The following is a 17,386-nucleotide window of genomic DNA, read 5'->3' as shown; positions in this document are numbered from 1 at the left end:
GCATGAGAACACCTTGGATTCTTGCATATTTTTGTGTGGAGAAGGAATAATTCCTGGAACTGTAGAGGTCCGGCTGTGAGGACACTCTGGAGTAAGGTGACTGATGGCGCATTATTAGACTGGAACAGCACTACCACTCCCTGAGTAGTGTTTCAAACAAAAGCTGAAGGCTGTATGATGAAAATGAGAACATTTCAACTCTCCTTTGTCCTGTCACTTCTTCCTTAAGAAAACAGCTGCAGGCTCCCATCCCTACCCCACCCACCCTAGCAGCATAGAGCAGTCAGAGGTGGCAACTTTTCAGTAATCAAGAGCTACGGAGCTGGTGGCAAAGCCTAAGAAGGGAGGAAAAAACCGTACTCTTCAGATTTTGGAAGAAGAAATCAAACCCACCAGCTCTGACACAGGAAAGGTGATGCTGTCCTAAAGATCATATTATATCTCAGCAGCCTGCACTCAATTTCCTAAGCCAAGAGGTTCTTTGTGTGGTAGACCACAAGAAAAGCCACTTGAGTACTAGAAAAAAATACTTTGCAGCTATATTTCTGCAACGTTTTCCACTAGCATAAGTGTATATTCATTCCAGATGATCTCCCTGCAGGATTAAATCTAATATTCCCCTCTGTGATGTCTTGTAGTACACATTGTCATGCAGACAGCTCACTCATCATAGTGTGAAGCAGTGTGAATAGTGTGAAGCAGTGTGAAGAATGCTGATCTGTATAAATTCTCGGTACCAAGTTTCTGTCCCTTGAACCAGTCCTATTGCACTGAACCACCTGCTACTGCAGACAGCAGCGTTCAGATCTAATGCAGTTTGAGCACCCAGAACAAGGAAAAAAAAAATCACCTGTTGCTGGTGATTGTACAGCAGCAGGAGCTCTTGCTATGAATGTCAAACAATGGTTCTGAAGCATGTAAATCCATCTTCACTGTTCTTCAGTGCTGAAAGAGTATTGAGGGGGGGGGGAAATAGTTTTGGTTTGGTTTTTTGGCTGTTTTTTTTTAATTTGTTTTGGGGTTTTTTTGTTTGTTTGTTTTGTTTTGTTTTTAATTGTAGGCAATGTTTCCTAGATTTATGTGGGACTTGAATTTTAACAATCCAGTTCCAGGCAAGTGAGCTGGGGTGGATGGGGCTGGAATTCCAGTACTTCCTGGTTTTAACTTCTCCTATGTGTGCTGCACAATTCAGTAGTTACCTGAAAAGGAGAGGCAGGACCTGGTACATTCTCACTGTTTGAGGTACCATGATCTGAAAGAGGGACATATGTGACCAGAACATACAAAGGAATGCTCAGCAGTGTGAACTTTCAAGTAGCAGTTATTCAAGATGGAGGTATCTTTTTATAATGAAACAAAGCACTGCTATTTATAACTCTGCTGATAAATGACTTTTGAAAAAGGATTATAAAGCCTCATGGTTCTCTAATACTTAAAATTCAACTCCTCTGCTGAATTTTTCTTTTCTAGATAAACCCTCCCCAATATCAGAGGTCTAAAGTAATTTGCTAGTAGAAAGGTGGCTGTATAACAGCTTTTACTTGTTCTAATTTTAGCTTTCTGAAATTTGTGTCCATTTAAATCAACTTTTCCAAAGAATAGTACCAATATGGCTTTTATGTTTTAGTGTGGTTAGCATGATTATATCCATTTAATTAGTCCCCTGTTAACTGAATGACTCATACTGCTCTGTTTGCATCGTTGCTGGCTGACTGCTTTTTATAAGACTAAACAGAGGCTTTTCAATTTTAAAAGGTGGTCCTAAGAACCCAGTTACACTGCTTCAACTGTCTCTTTGAACAGTCTGTGTGATTTTTAACTTATGTTTTTATTTCACAAGTTTAATACATACACCTATATTTATGTATAAACATTGAAAAAATTAAAGGGAAATAGTCTTAATACAGTTACACTGTAAATATAAGTTAAACACAGAAATGAGTGACGTGGGGCAAAAGTGCCACTGTACTTTATTAGCGGTACAGTTTGTAGTTGCCTTGAGACTTAGATGTACATTACAATCTGTATCTTAATATTCCTTCTTTACAGGGAGAAAGAGTAGCCTGTCTCACATCTATATTTGGTGCAGAGTGCATACTCCACTGTGCTAACACACCACATCAGGAAGGAATTTCAAATGCTCCCAAGGAATTTAGCAACAAAAGTCCTGTTGGCTTTCCTTACATGCATGGGCAAGGGAGCATACTAATCTTTTGTAATAAACTGTTCTCTTTCTACTGCTGCTGCTGCTGGAGCCTGAAAAACGGACTAATGAACTCTCTAATGACTCTTCACCCTCCTGACAGAGTTGAATACACTGGGCCACCGTCTTCTCTTTTGACAAGCTGACTGTGTGTGCCACCTGAGAGCTGTTAAAACAGCTTCACTTTTGCATTCATCAGAGTAGAGCTCCGTAGGCATTTGTTTTGGACAACACCCAGTGAGGCAGAAATGTTGAGCTTTGCCGGGGGTGATGATGGGGTAAGTCTGTTCTCAGCTGATTCTCAGAAAACCTAAGTGGAGAGCCTCCATAGACTTAAGAGCATATGCTTGTGTCTTCGCTTGGGATCTGAGAGAGAATGAGATGTGATCACTTCACACCTGTGTAATGTTTTCTGTTTTGTTTAATTTCTTCACCCCATTCAACAGTTCAACTCTTCACTATTTTTATTTTGCCATCATATTTACATTTGAATAGTCATCAAGTCACTTCTAACAGTCTTTTCAGTAGCTGTCACTTTAAGGAAAAGTGTAAATTCCTCTTTATCTTATATGTAAGCCAGGTGAAGAACAGGAAGACAATTTTTTAAGTAACAGATGCTAGAAAGAATGGTCATTCTTTATATAACATTTAGAAGCTGGAGTTCTAAATTTAAAGCTTATATGAGCTTTCTTAAAATTAGAGTTGAGTCTGACGCAATATAACGTTTGGTTGGTAAGCCCTAGTTAAATTTGGTGGATCTTTTTCTATCATTTGATAAATAGTAAAGATTTAGGTACTATTTTGACAAGTGCTAGGTACAAATACCATACATACTTGGTGGAAATCCTCTAAGATCCAAAAAGAGGGATATAGGAAAAAGAATGCTTTGGGATGAAAGAGTGGGACCTGAAATGTTTCAGTTGTCATTGCTTCCCAGGTTGGTTTACTGTGTGCATTTTTTTAAATGTCGTTGTCCTTGTAAGCAAACAAATAGTGATTTTGCTCTTACCATTGCACTGAATTTGCAATATTAAGATGTTTGCCAGTTCCTTGATCTCCGATACACTGCTAATTTTACAGTTAGCAGTGTTGTTTCATTTTTCTTCCACGAAGACATATTCAGTATGACAGGGATAAACCAGGATAACTTTTGGTATTTTCTTAGCTTTGTGTGATGATGCTTTTTGGGTAGCTTTTTCTCTTCCTGCTGTTTCTTAGTGTGATATAAAAGTGTGTTCAGGATTGGTGATGAAGGAGCAAGAGTGGAAGGGTTTTTATTAGAAGATGCACAAGTAAAATGGGAAGATACAAGCTGCAATTCTTCACTGTATTTCTGTGTTTAGAATGAAATTAATCTGGAACTATCAAACAATAATATGGAACATGGTTTGGTTTTGCCATTTTTTCTAGGGGAAAGCGGGATTCTTTTACCCCCGGGCACTTTTTCACAGCTGTTTCCTAACCCTTTACTGGGACTTTTGAGCCTTCTCTTTCCATGGTGGCAAGGAGAGCACAAACCCTTTCGGAGCCAGCAGGGTCCTGGGCTACTTTTACGCCACCTTTTCTTAAGCTCCTGTGCTCTTAGCTAACAGGGAAATGCTTTCTGCCTGTGCTGAAGCTGTTACCTACCTAAAGTTAATCTCATTTACCCTGGCTGGCCCTTTCCCTCCCTCTTGCAGCCAATAACCCCCCACTTTTGGGAGCAGGGATTGCTTCTTCCCCACTTGCTGCACCTGTCCTATCTCAGCAACTTGGGCAGCAGAGACCCCTCACTGCCAGATGGGGAGCCAGTCCTGTCTGGGCACCCTTCACCCCTGGGTGTCCAGGACTGTGGGAGGACAGACTTTCCTCAGTTCAGCCAGTCTACCAGTCTCAGGGCCCTGCTGGGCTGTGGAGCAGCTCATGCTGGTCCTTACCCTGCCTATGGGTGTGGGAAGTTAGTTTGTGCCCAGTTTGTCCTGAGTCTCTGGCCCTCACTAAAAAAGGAATGTCTGCAAGGGCTGCAGTTTCCTTCTGTTTTCTGTCAGCCTTCTCTCTAGGGTAGTTATCTGCAAGAAGTCCTTCTTTCTAACTCAGTGTTGAGAAAGAGGCAGTGTTGCAAGTTAATGTTCCCCACAGGCCATTTATGTACTTTCTGACTTCAAAGAGAAGGCGTTTCTGTTTCCCGCGTTTCTACCCTGACTGCTGCTGGTATAGTTTTTATCATTCTTTGTTTGGGGTATAGGAAAACCTGGTTAGAATTTCAACCTGTTTGATAGCCTAGAAACTTATTCAACTAGTGTAGGGTACAGAGAAGCCTCTTCCAGGAGAAATACCTACCCCATGCTCAACCCTCACACTTGATGTGACCTCCATGTCTGCTTTATGAACTTGGGGGAACTCGCAAGACTTCTTGCTTTCATGCCCTCATTCCTGATGATACTTGAAAATGGTACCTTTTCAGGTACCAAAATCAAGAAGTAGGATGATAGGAACCAGTAAAAAGCAGCAAGCATAGACTTAGAGAGACTGACAGGGGTTCCAGGTGGGGCTCCCAGAGTAAAGCAGTGTTTGTATATCTTTTTCCAAGCTGTGTGTAACCCGTCAGTTTGAGGGATTCTTCCTTCCTCTGTGCTCCTTCACTTTTTCGCTATGCACCCTGTTCTCCCAAGTGTGAGACAAGGAAGGAAGAGAAGATCTGCTACATTTACAAAGCAGTCAAAGTAAAGGACCTTGTGTCTTCGAGGCTTCAGGGAGTGAACTTTGTTTCTCCCAGAGCCATTTTGATCGTACACGTGCTGCTCCGAAGCTCTTAACAGAAAGCAACTTGTCTCCAAGAAAGACAGGCCCTTTTCCTATGCATCGCTATCTAAACTATGATTACCACACTTCCCTTGCTACACATGAGAAAAACACCTCATTCCATGTTGACAATTAAGTGAATTTTCTCACATTTACCTCTCAAATCCTTTTTACATACACTTGTTTCAGCTAATACACTTACACTCCTGAAACTGGATCTTTTTCTCTGTTTTCCTGAGATTGTTTCCTTTGTTCACTTTCATTGTTTCCTATGGACAGCTGGTGAACTCATTTCTTCTTGTCATTCTTACTCTCCTCTTTCACACAGCAGTAGCAAATGGAAGATATTTCTCCCTCCTGATGCAGATAGCCTGCCTGTTTCTGGGTGCTACCAGGATTGTTGGTTGTTTGGTTCAGACAGAGGAAAAAATGACAGATAGGTAAGTAAACAAGACTGAGAAAGGCATGCTTGTTAAGTTTTGTTTCCCTGGGCACAGCTGAAATGTCTCATCATGCAGCACCAAAATTCTCAGCTTTTTCTCCCACAGTTGCGCTCCAAGATCTGTTTTGATACCTTGATACCTTTTCTCTGCCTGCTACTGTGATATTTCCCCATCCCTATCTTGTATGCTTAGCATTAGGCCAAATAAATACAATAACCGTGCATTTGTTATCAGATGTTCTGAATCACTTGGCTCAGTTGCTGCCAAATTTGCTTACAGTCAACTTCTTGAGTGTGGCATTTTTCCCTTATTTCCAGATGTCAGCACTATGAAAAATGATACCTCATTTACTTGAGTGAAAAGCAGCTCTTGTGTCTGGCTGTCCTAATGAGATGATGGATTGGCCCAACTTGTGCCATGAAAAAGTGCACTTAGAATGTGCTTCTGAGAGAATGAAGACTCACGGACATAGTACCAAAATTGATTTTTAACTTCTTTTGTAAGAGTAACAAGAAGTCTGGCTGGTTTTTCCTAATTGGTTTTTCCAACAGCCGAGTTCTGTTTGTCCTCAGTCCTGCCTGCAGGGTGAAAAATTTGAAGTTGCTTGTCTTTTGGAATGTTTTTTTGAAAGCTCGAGTATTTAGCAGGTTTTGTACAATGGATCTGTCTTCCATTCAAAGCAAAATAGTGCTCTCTTACATTTCAGATTTGAAGTTTTCTTTAGGACTTCCATCTCCCAGTTTTTGTGTTGGGATTAAGTACCAAACATTTTATTCTGCCACACCTATTACATGAATACACACATGACTCTCAAGAAAATCCATATAGTGTTTCACTGGCAGGGTATCTGGGCATTTCACAGGTGTTGCAAAGAGTTTCAGAAAACTATGTGACATTTGTTCCTTTGCTGGCAGCTTGAGGGTTCATGGTTCTGTTTTGGCACAAGGGAGGGGTTTTGCTTTTCCAAGCCCATTTTGTTCAGCACAAACCACTGGAAAGTGCTTCTGTATATCCTGTTTGAAAGTCATGGTTTGAAGTGGTGCTCAGATTAAGATTATAATCTGCCAACAATTGGAGCGGGGGAGAAATGAACAAACAAAAAAATCCCAGACCTTGACACATCTGTTGAAATTCCGTGAAATAACCTTAAGTTTCTTCTAGTCCAAAATATTTTAGAATTTGCTTCCAGATCTTGGTTCCACGGCAGGTGTGTATGTTCTTGTTTGCAATTAGCAAATATAGTTTATATAAAAATGTCTCTAAATGTCACATATTTTTAAACAAATCAAACAAGCAGATGCTTAGGGGAGAGTTGTACATGTAGTTTCTTGAGTGGAACTGTGTTTCCAGAGAGACCTGCAAGCTTAAACAACAGTGTCACTTTCTCAGCTGTTTTGTGGAAGGAAACCCAGCAGCTGCTGTCTCATAGTGTGGGTACTTGTGACATGCTCTGGGTTAATGGCAATAGAATTAATATGCCAAATCAATACTGTAATCTAAACATGTCTAATAATTCCCTCCACTGAATAAAAACCGTAAGTGGAGTTTAAGAGACTATTAGAGAGGTCTTCCTTATGCTCACTTAGAATAAAATGAAGACAGTAGAAACAATTTAGGATTAAATTAAAAAGCAGGTAAATTATCTTAATCTTACACAGGAATAAAACACTGCTTAAGAATTCAGACAAAGTACTTGGTTTCCTTCTCTGGTTGTTATGGTCACTATCCCTTTAAATATTTTTGGATTAAAAATCCCCTGATTTGATGTAACATTTGATTTATATACACATGCTCATCCTGTTTAAATACTTTGATTCAGCGGAAGAATTATGTTGAACATATGTTTCTAGCAAGCGAGAAAATATTTTACGTGTAGAATGTGAAAACGGAGATTGTATAGTTTCGTGTTTTGCAACCTGATAACACTGGGTTTGTCTATATAGAATCAATAGTGATTTTTTTTCCTACTGCTTTTGAGAACTTCTTTTCCTTTGTTTAGCTGGTGTCAGGTGGTGTCCAAGTAAGAAGCCCTTTGCACTTCAGAGGGTGACAAAAAAGAACAGACAGCTTAATGCTACCAAACTAGGGGTGTGTCAAATCTCTCTCAAGAATGATAAACTCAATGGAGTTGTCTATTTTTAACCTCCCATTCTTTCCTTTTGGCAGACTAATCAGTGTTAGCTGAGCTGTTTCGCTGAATGAATCCAAGCGACTCTGGTGCTTTCTGAAATGAACAGTGGACCTTGCAAGAGCATTTCAAGTCTGCTTTAATGTATGAAGTCCCACTGTCAAACACAATGTCAGATGAAACCAGTTCGGAGCAGAAACCTTCTACAACAACGGTCAGTTCAGTTGCTGTTCAGGCTGGGGATGCCAGTATTGTCATAGCTGTACTTAAGGTAAGGCAGCAGCTGCTGGTATGCCTGTTCTTGTCTTTCTGCTACTTGCTGATTATTACTTCTTTTAAAGGTTCTGTGCAAATGAATAGTTAGCATAAAATGATAAGGCAAGGACACTTAATCAGTCAATATCTAGCTAATAGAGCTTTCTTGGAAGTTAACACTTGTTTCTGTTCACAATTACTCCTTGTGGCTTTTCGGTTTTTTTCAAATAGAATAAACAATTTGGCTAAAATATCTAGGCTCTTGGAGGCAAGGAGTTCCTTCTACTCTGTTTAAAAGGTAAGAGATAAATGAAGAGTGCCATGAAAATGTGTTAATAAGCGTGATGATTGCAGTTGAGACTCCTTGAATTATTTTAAACTGTACTCAGCAACAATTTTACATAAATGGTCTACCAACTCCACAAATGAAGTATTTGCTGTTAATAAGTGGTTATTTTTGGAAGCTGTAAATTCATATTCCCATGTGTTTCAGTAGAAACTCTTATGTGCGTATAGTTGTGCTTATAAGCACCTAAAGGCCTGTTTTGTGAGCTGGAATGCACGCCTACAGCTTACACAAAATTTGGCATCGGGAGTAAAGCTGGATGCGATAATGAATCCCAGGTGGAATTTATTGGCAGTTTGATTTTTCATTCTCCAGGCAACCTGGGAAACATGCTAGCCTCAGCAACTAGGGTTTGTCTGTAATGCAGAATAAGGTGATAATGAGTTAGGATGTCAGGTTATTATTCAGGATGGGAGTACCTCAGCTGTGGGAATGCTTTTTCCTATCGGTTGTCACCCTTCCTGTGAGGTGGTCTGCTGCTACAAGGGAGTAATTTCATTGCAAGGAGACTCAAGTTTAGGTGAAGTAATTTATTTTTCCCCTCTGTCCTGTAGAATCATGCTGGCTTCCAGTGACATCACTGCTTTGGTCCTTATCACCATCCTTTGGTCCCTGTTCTAAAGGCTGTTAAGTGTCCCTGCTTCTGCAATCTCTTGATATATCTATCAATTATAGATGTGCTTTAGATCTATGTGGTAGAAATAAGATTTGGGGTTATGGTTTTTGCATCTGCTGTGATATATTTGTACCTTCTGCCCGCTCCACCCACCCACCAAGTTTCATTAACTATCTGTATCATCTTCAGCTGAAAGGGGAGATGAGCTGGAGAAATGTTTTTGGTTCATTGTGATAATTTTACTCTTCATGGGCAAAACTAAAATCATAGCACTGATTGGGTAACACTAGAGTGTGGGAGTTTGTTACGTGTTTCAAAAGAAATGAAGTTTATACTGTGTTCTGTGTCTTTGTCATGTGTATGGCCCCCGAGAGCTGAGAGTCTGTGTGAATAAATAAATGAAAGAAAGCTTGTGTTTTCTGAAGGCTGTAATTGTTTACTTATTACAGTGTGGAAAATGGGTGAAGCTTCAGCTGGCTGAATCAACCCCAAATATATTAGAAATTGGCAGCAATCAGGATGAGACTAAAAAACTACTGCAAGATCATGAATTCCTCCTATCTAAGCTGAAGGTAAGATGTGATGGGACCACGAAAAATTCATCTAGTCATTATAGTTCAGGTACAACAGCTAATGTAGATGCCCGTGCCTCCTGTTGCAATGCTGTGTTTAGGTTAAATTCCTCACAGAAAAAAGTATGTTCACCCTTTGTCAGTGTAGCAGATCTTCAATGATCCTGCTGGGTCCCTTCCAATTTAGGATATTCTATGATTTTTTTGGAAGTTAGGTCTCTGCACTGGAAAAATATGCTTCTGACAGTAGCAATAAAGACACAGGTTTTTTTCTGCTTTATACAATCGGTGTCAAGTCAAATGAAAAAATCCTATAGCCCTTAGTAACTGCTAAATATAATGGAATATCAATTTATGTTTTTAATTCACCAATGTTGTGAAAAGTTTGTAACATTAAAATAGCTCATCTTCAGCTAGGAAGATTTCAGCTAAGTAACTGTCCTAAAATCAGATTATGGTGTTCTTGAGAACAGATTATGAGAACAGTGGCATTTGGACACTGAGTTACATGCTTGCATGAAAAAGCTGAATTATTTTAAATGTGTATATTTGACACTGAGAAGAGTCTGAAGGCACCTAAAAAGAGATTTTGTTTTCATGTTTTTATAGGGCAGATTCACTTTATATCTGTAGACAAATAAATTCCTCTAAAATCTGTGAAGCTCTGCACAATATCTTATCCTTTTTTTTTTGACATTACATAAACTTTAGATCTGAAAGAGGAAACCTGATTTGAATAGGATCAAGTATTTCATTCAATACCAGTGACTGTGTGCTTCCCCAATCATTAAAAATTTCCAATGCTTGTAAGGTAATTTAATACAGTATGTAGAGAATGTAGCTAATATGGTGCATGGTGTGGATTTTGAATAACGTGAAGAATAGAATTACAAAAGAAACCACACCAAACACTCCCAAACAACAAAAATCCCCCCCAAATCCTAGAAAGAGGTGGTTCTGCTCTCTTTATTTATGCAAGTGCCTCACCTTTATTGCCACTAGTGCTACATTTGGGCATTCTTGAAACAAGCTGCTGTACCTGTTTGAACAATTCAGAATTAGATGAGTTCTTACACACTGATGACAGGAAGAAGCTGATTTTTTTTTCCTTCCTAATTCTCAAAAATAAATTTTAAACAGTGGAAAAAGAAAACAATAATTTTCATCTTTGAAAGAAAAACAAATATTCAAATAACATTTTACCATCTAGTCAAATCAGGTCAGAAAATTTATTATGCATAAACAGTTAAAGAATGCTTTTCATCCAAATACAGTGGGAAAAATGCTCATTATTTCATATTTTATACCTGCAGTCCTTACAAAATCCATCATTGATTAATGAGTATTCTGTAAAAGGACTAAGTTCAGAATTACTATTTTTCCTCTATAATACAAGAGCTGTGATAATATGGGACTGCAATACCATTGTAATTCTTCCTGACTCTGCATTTTTCAGCCATGACCTTTTGTGATTTATAATAAGCTGTTAACAATTGTCAGTAATTACTTCATCTTAAATCACTAAATCCACTCATCAAAGTTTTTTCAAGATTGAATCTCAGTCTTTGAAGTATTGTTTAGAGTAATTTTTTCCACTTAGCATCTGATAATGAATTAAGCATTAGCTGTGTGAAGATGGATAAAGAGGGAGTAATGTTTCAGACTTCAACATTTATGGCCATAAAGATTTAGTTATTTATGAGAGGATAAAAATGAATTTAAAAATGTGGGCAGTAGAGGGGTTGAAAAGATCGAACAAAATTACAGTTGTTAGATGGTCTTTGTTTTGGTGGTGTCCAGTGTATGCAATTCCACTTGTTCTTTTACCCTTAGTGAGCAACATAATTTTGTAAATTTGAACATTAATTAATTATGAAATTACATGAACATTCACCCAGCTGTGGTCTTACCCTGTACAGCTTGTAGTTCTTCCATATTGGCTACAAGTTAGTATTTTCATTGACAATCTTAGTCCAACTGACTCTATCAATGATAGTCTATTGCATCCTATAACATTTATTTTTACTCTTAATTGGATCTTGGTATTTGGAATGCATTGTAAATAATCTAAAAAAAAAAAAGGTAAAAATGAAGCTGTGGTCTTATGCTCAAGTAAAACTTGTTCCAGTTATGTGCCAACATCGTGACACATTACCTCGGATTTACATAACTTTTTAAAACACTTACATGCAGTAGTGGTAATACTAATGCAGCATATGGCAAATCACAAATGTCTTGTTAGAACAGCGCATTAATAAAAATGAAGACTTCCATAAAACACATTATGAATATCCATAAAAAAGTTGTAATTCTGAATAATGATAATTGCCATATTAACTTCATTTGTTTTATGTCAGTCTGTAACTTTTCAAAGTTACAAGATTAGAAAGTTACATTATAGTGAGAAGAAAAAAAGTTGTTTTTGCTTGCATGCTGTGGGGGTTTTCTTCCTGCTGTGCTTCCTTAAAAATGAGAGGACAAAATCCTTATACTTTCTAATTTTAGAGCTAGAAATTTTTACAAGTAGAAAAAAATATAATGAAGAATTTCTCCACTTGGATCCCAAGAAAAGACAGGGTTTTGTGTATTGTGGAATTTTTCAGCCACTTGAATTTGAAATACAGCAGTGAGGCAGCTTTGAATTGTTTTATTTTTTCTCTTTTACTATTGTTTAAAAAAAAAAAAAGCAAATCAAATCCTGGCAGATACCAATACTTGATACGCATATACTTAATTTCATTGATTAATCTAATACAATTCAATACTAAACTTTTGTGCAGGACAGGAAAAAATTCTTGAATGAGTAATGATTTGATTATGAAACTAGTCCTGCTTAAGGGAAGATTTAGAGGATTAATACCAAATACATCTTTGGAATCAGTTGTGATGAACTTACCAACTTCTAGAAGATAATTTATGGAATAGTTGACCCTTCTGGTACTATGCCATGTTATTCTGTAAACTCATTCTAGGTTTTGATAACCCTTTGGCTTTTCAGTTTCATCATTATTCTCATCCCACTGTATGTATTGTAAGTTATAACCAAAATTTTCAGGCCAAATTCTTTTGTCAACTTAATGTTGAAGATTCCCAGGTGTAAGGACAGAATTTGGCGCAGTGGCCAGTGATAAGTTTATAGTACTTCTGATGCTAGAGGAAACGGAATGTAATCCAGCTCAGTATTTCAGTGAATTGTCTTTGACTAAGCAATATTAATAGGCCTTAAAAAAGCCTAAACTACCAGTTTGACGCTGAGTAAGGCAGGTGGTGCTTTAAAGGGTAATTGGAATAAACTTGTTGAAAAAGAAAACAGTAATTTCTAGACAATTTTTAAATTTCTTTTAATGGTCAGAATTACTGTAATAAAAAAAGTATGTGTACTTCAGGGCATTAGGGAAAAACATATCCAAAATAGTGTCCTTTGACAGAATGTATTCTATCACATTCATTACTGATTTACATTTGTTCCGTTAAATTTGGAAATTAGGAGCACCCTGCTACTTTAATAAAAACCAAAATACAACTTTAAAAAAGGGGCCCATTTCAAATGTTTATGGATTAGAAAACAGATGTGTTATTGTTAATAGAGTTGAAAAAATAAATGTTGAGTAGGAAAGAGTAAAACTGAGACTAAACAGAGATCATGTAAAGTGTTTACAACAACTAGTTAAAATTCCCCTCAGTAGTCTCAGCTAATATGTTGTGATTCTAAACTAATATATTCTGTTTCTGTTTTGCTAAATTAGACCATGTCAGCAGTAACAATTTTGTTGAAAACATCAACTTCTGTGATTTCATGCGAATCTCTTTCCCAACATCTGCCTTATCCTTCTGTAGGTGCCTTTCAGCGGGTTTATATGTTCTGGAAATGTAAACATATGTGTATGTACATTTTGATGTCTCATTTTTCACAATTTAAAAGGAAAAAAAGTGAGGTCAAGACCAGAAAACTTGAGAGAAAACTCCCAGGAGGTAAAACAATGTAGACTGCATTGTGCATACACATTTCTCTGCCTTTCTTCTGTTCTCCATAATTCAGTTGTTTCCAAGAGAGGCTCTACCTTGATATGATGTCTTAGTGTTTGAATCCCCCAGTACTAAAACTCATTTGGATCATTTGAAGAAAAAAAAAAAGACTGTGTGTGTGTGTGTGTGGCCATGACAATGTCAAAATCCCCACTAAGGCATTCTTGGTTTGCTTCCAAAGCTCTGGTTTTTATCATGAAAGAGGCTGTGGTAGAACCGCTAAAAAATAGAAGTAAATCTAGCCCATAAACTTAAGTTTAAAACCATCAATGTTATTAATTTGGCTCATGAACCTGAAGATTGCTCCTAATTACTTTATTTACTTCAATTCACAGAGTATAAATTGCAAAATAGTAATTTATATGCTAATAGTCAAGAAAAACAAACTAGAAAATTGCATTCTTCAAAAAGCACTAGTATAATATGCTCATTTTTTGCATTGATATCTTTTAAATAAGCTTTTCAATTATTTCAAGTAAAATATTTTCATAATGCTTATTTTTCAGTAAATTTGTTATGGAAGAAATTATTTGTTAATATCTTCTGAATTATTGGCAATTAATTGTTGAAGTGCCCAGCAGTACAATTAGCAGCAAAGTTCAGTTGCATTTTTATCATAAAGCAGAGCTGATTTTTGCAAGAGATTTGAAGGTAGACTTGAATAAATATTTCTTTCAGTGTTAGTTCAGCTCAGTCATCAATTTCAGTATTTGCATAAGCAAAATTCCTACCAAAATAGTATTTGTCTCAAAGTAGCTTTATGACTATTTTCTGAGCCTCAAGTTAAAAATTGTGTTGTATAATTTCTATAAACAAAGATTAATTTTAGCAGCATCTCAGTGAGGAGGGTAGTTTACACCTTGAAAACTCGGAGTTGCAGAATCAGTGTACAACAATCAGGAAAGGCAAAAGATAGTTTCCCCCTATAATTCCTTACTCTTTTAATGGAAGGTAAAGTACCCAAATAATGGACTGTGAACAAATTAATACAAAATGGTATTAATGTTAATTATAATATTAATTAAAATTATTGTAGCACAGCTTACATAAAAATATTTTTTTCGACCTTCAGTTACTTGCACTCTGTCTTTGCTGCAATATCAGACCCAAGTGTACCCCAAAAATGAGTGGTAGGAGAGTTGTGTGAGTGCACAGCAGCTGCATTGCCAGGCAGTGAGCATGAATGGCACAGACCTGGGGGTGTTAGCATTTGAAATGTCTTTTAAATATGTTGAAGTGATGGAATATTAGGATAAAAGCATGTCTAGTTTTATTTCAAAATATAAAGTAGTCAGCTCTTTAAAAAAACAGTCTTTGCAAAAAAATTCCAAGTGGCGCTACCTCAGATGTCACCTGTTCTTCCACAGTGTATTCAGTACAGCTGTGAAAGTAGTCTGATCATTTTGCTGAAACTAACCTCCTAGTGACAAGCAGTTTGTGTGTAAAGTTCTGAAAGTATTTTACTTCTTTTTTAACATGTCAGTATTGTCATGACAACTACTTCTTTTCATAGTTTAATATTAAGATGTTGAGTTACTGAAGAGACCATCCATATCACATGCTCATTTAATTCGTGTTGTATGAGCTACAGAGCTGGTCTAGAATGTTAAGAAAATATCATGCTGGATAATTAATGAATGCCACTACATATACAGAGTTGTTGTGCATGTAACAATTTTATGCCTCATCAAGAAAGAAACATCATAAAAACTTCCCTTACTGTTTTACCTCATCAACTTTTTATCAAGTAGTATAAAAATGGCTGGTTTAGAAGTAGCATGTATTTTTTAGATGTATTGGTAGTGTTCAACAATGGCTCTCTCAAACTGTTCTCTGTCCTTTCATGCCAATGCTATTCATGGACAAAATAAATTAAATACTCATTACTGCACTCAAAATTCTCTGGAAGAAAATATACATGTTTTATGATACATAGGAAATGAGACCTCTATATATACCTTTAACTTATGGACAGAGGCTATCAAGTAATTGCTTCTTTGTTATATTAATATTATTAAGCAGCAGCTGTGGTTATCTTATCTTGTAGTTGCCACCACTGGTATTTTATGTTTTTATTTTTTAGCTTATGGCATTCACTTTTTCCCATGAATTCAAGCTTACCTGCTAAAAGAAAATGCTTGGCATAATGAAGTTTGAAAATAATTTTACATTAAAAATATGGGTAAAGCATTTTCAGTTGTATCTAATAAGCATTCTGAAGCATACCTCATCCTACCCTGCAGTCACAGGGTGATGAACTCACATCCTTGTGTATTTCATTCATTCATCTTATTTCTTTTATTCTACGCTTTGGCCTTAAAGCTTCTACAAGATTTTCATAAGATCTTTTTTCTAGGTGACAGAAAACAAGGCAAACTTCCTTTAGATCTCTTAACCAGGATTTGTCCAACAGAGGTATACATAGCAGTACTTGGACTCTAGCCTTTTTTGGAGGTTGAAAAAGAACCAAGGCTTTGTTAGCTCTAAAGACATTGTGGATATATTTAGGAAAATGCAATATTATATAGACAACATAATTTTTATAGCTTTGTGGATATAAATATTATTGAGAGGTAATGATGTAAACCAATATAAGAAATACCAAGAAAGAGTTTAAAGAACTAGGTTAAAGACTGCAGTGAAAGAAGCATTTTCATTTTGACATTTTCATTTAGAACTTTCATGAGCTCGGCTCATTTACTTACCATTATCATTGTTTTGATGAAGCTAGGTTTTAAATTTTGTTAGTTGTACAGCCATATAATCTCTGTGGCTAGTTTATCAGACCCACTGAAAAAGTATCCTGACACCAGTATCAGCACAGTGTTTTTGATTTTGTTTACAGATTTCTTATGTTTTGCCTTTTTTTTTTTTTTTCTTCTCAGGCCTTGGAAGAGCAGGTATGGGATCTGCTGCATGAAGCAGACAAGGTTGCAGAAGGGAACAAAGAAAAGAGCCAGATTTATGATGCTATGGCAGAGACCCTTGGGGATTCATGGGATGCCCTCATCATTATGTTAGAGAAGCGACAGGCACTTCTGGAACTTACTACAGTGTTCTTTGAAAATGCTCTAGAGGTTTGTATCTAAATCAAATGACTGTTTATTTGAAGCCTCTGCCCACTGTAATTTTACGCTGTTGTGTGTTGTTCATTGTATTCCTAAAGGTTGAAGCAATTAAGAAAATAAAAATTTCCAGATGCATTCTTTTACCACCTTCCAGATAGTACAAGATGAAGCTGAACAAAAAAAACCCTGTAGACTTTAGGAAATATCTTAGTCATGATGCCTCCAAAATCTGTATTTAGAAAAATGCCAATGAAAAGTAGAACTGGGTCAAAACAAAAAATATGTAATTCAGTGGCTATAGATATTCTACAGAATATCTTTCATTCCTTATGATTAAAGTTATTTGGTGTTGAAAGAACTGAATTGTCAGGTGCCTTCACTAATGCTCACTGAAGATTAACCACTGAAGGTTTTACACCAAAATATCTCTACACCTACTGTAATTATGCAAAGTAAGCATTACTCCAGCTTGCCAATCCTTTACCTGAGACTTTAATGTACAGATGGGCACAAAAGAACAACTGCGTGACCCCTGTTTACCCATTTCTCTGTATCTCTTATCCTAATTCACTGATCCCCACAGGTAGCTAAAGCAGTGAGGGATTCCATGCCCTGCAGGTGTGTGCTAACTCTGTGTAGCCTAAGATTGAACTGTCCTCACATCCTGTAGCCTTGGAGAGAATTAATAATTCTCCCTGATAATTAATAATTCTCCCTGATAATTATTTTTCTACATTAGCCCAGTGCCATCCCTAAATTACAGAAGGAACTGTGGTACTGCTAATTGTCCTAAGAACTCCAAGGTGATCTTTAAGGTCCCATCCAACCCAAGCCATTCTGTGATTCTGTTGTGTCGTGGTAATGTTTGTTATACAAAGAAATTAGTACAGAGTTGGCGTAAGGCTTTGTAGGAAAGATGATTCACAAAGTGACAAACTGTAATTACAG

At 37.0% G+C, this 17,386-nt stretch overlaps 1 protein-coding gene across 1 annotated transcript in view; it reads left to right on the top strand.

Annotated features, from left to right (window-relative positions):
• Nucleotides 1-7,724: 7,724 nt before the first annotated feature.
• CCDC141 (coiled-coil domain containing 141) overlaps nucleotides 7,725-17,386 on the top strand; it is a 67,834-nt gene continuing 58,172 nt past the window's right edge. Inside the window, exons 1-3 of the mRNA XM_027731508.2 lie at nucleotides 7,725-7,826; nucleotides 9,222-9,344; nucleotides 16,256-16,447. Coding sequence (XP_027587309.2) covers nucleotides 7,725-7,826; nucleotides 9,222-9,344; nucleotides 16,256-16,447 — 417 coding nt within the window. The remainder of the gene's footprint in view (nucleotides 7,827-9,221; nucleotides 9,345-16,255; nucleotides 16,448-17,386) is intronic.

Source organism: Pipra filicauda, unplaced genomic scaffold (assembly GCF_003945595.2).
Source record: "Pipra filicauda isolate LSUMZ 115617 unplaced genomic scaffold, ASM394559v2 scaffold5_size6683894_pilon, whole genome shotgun sequence".
NCBI lineage: Eukaryota > Metazoa > Chordata > Aves > Passeriformes > Pipridae > Pipra > Pipra filicauda.
Note: the sequence above shows the minus strand (reverse complement) of the source record. Positions and strands in the feature narration are given on the sequence as shown.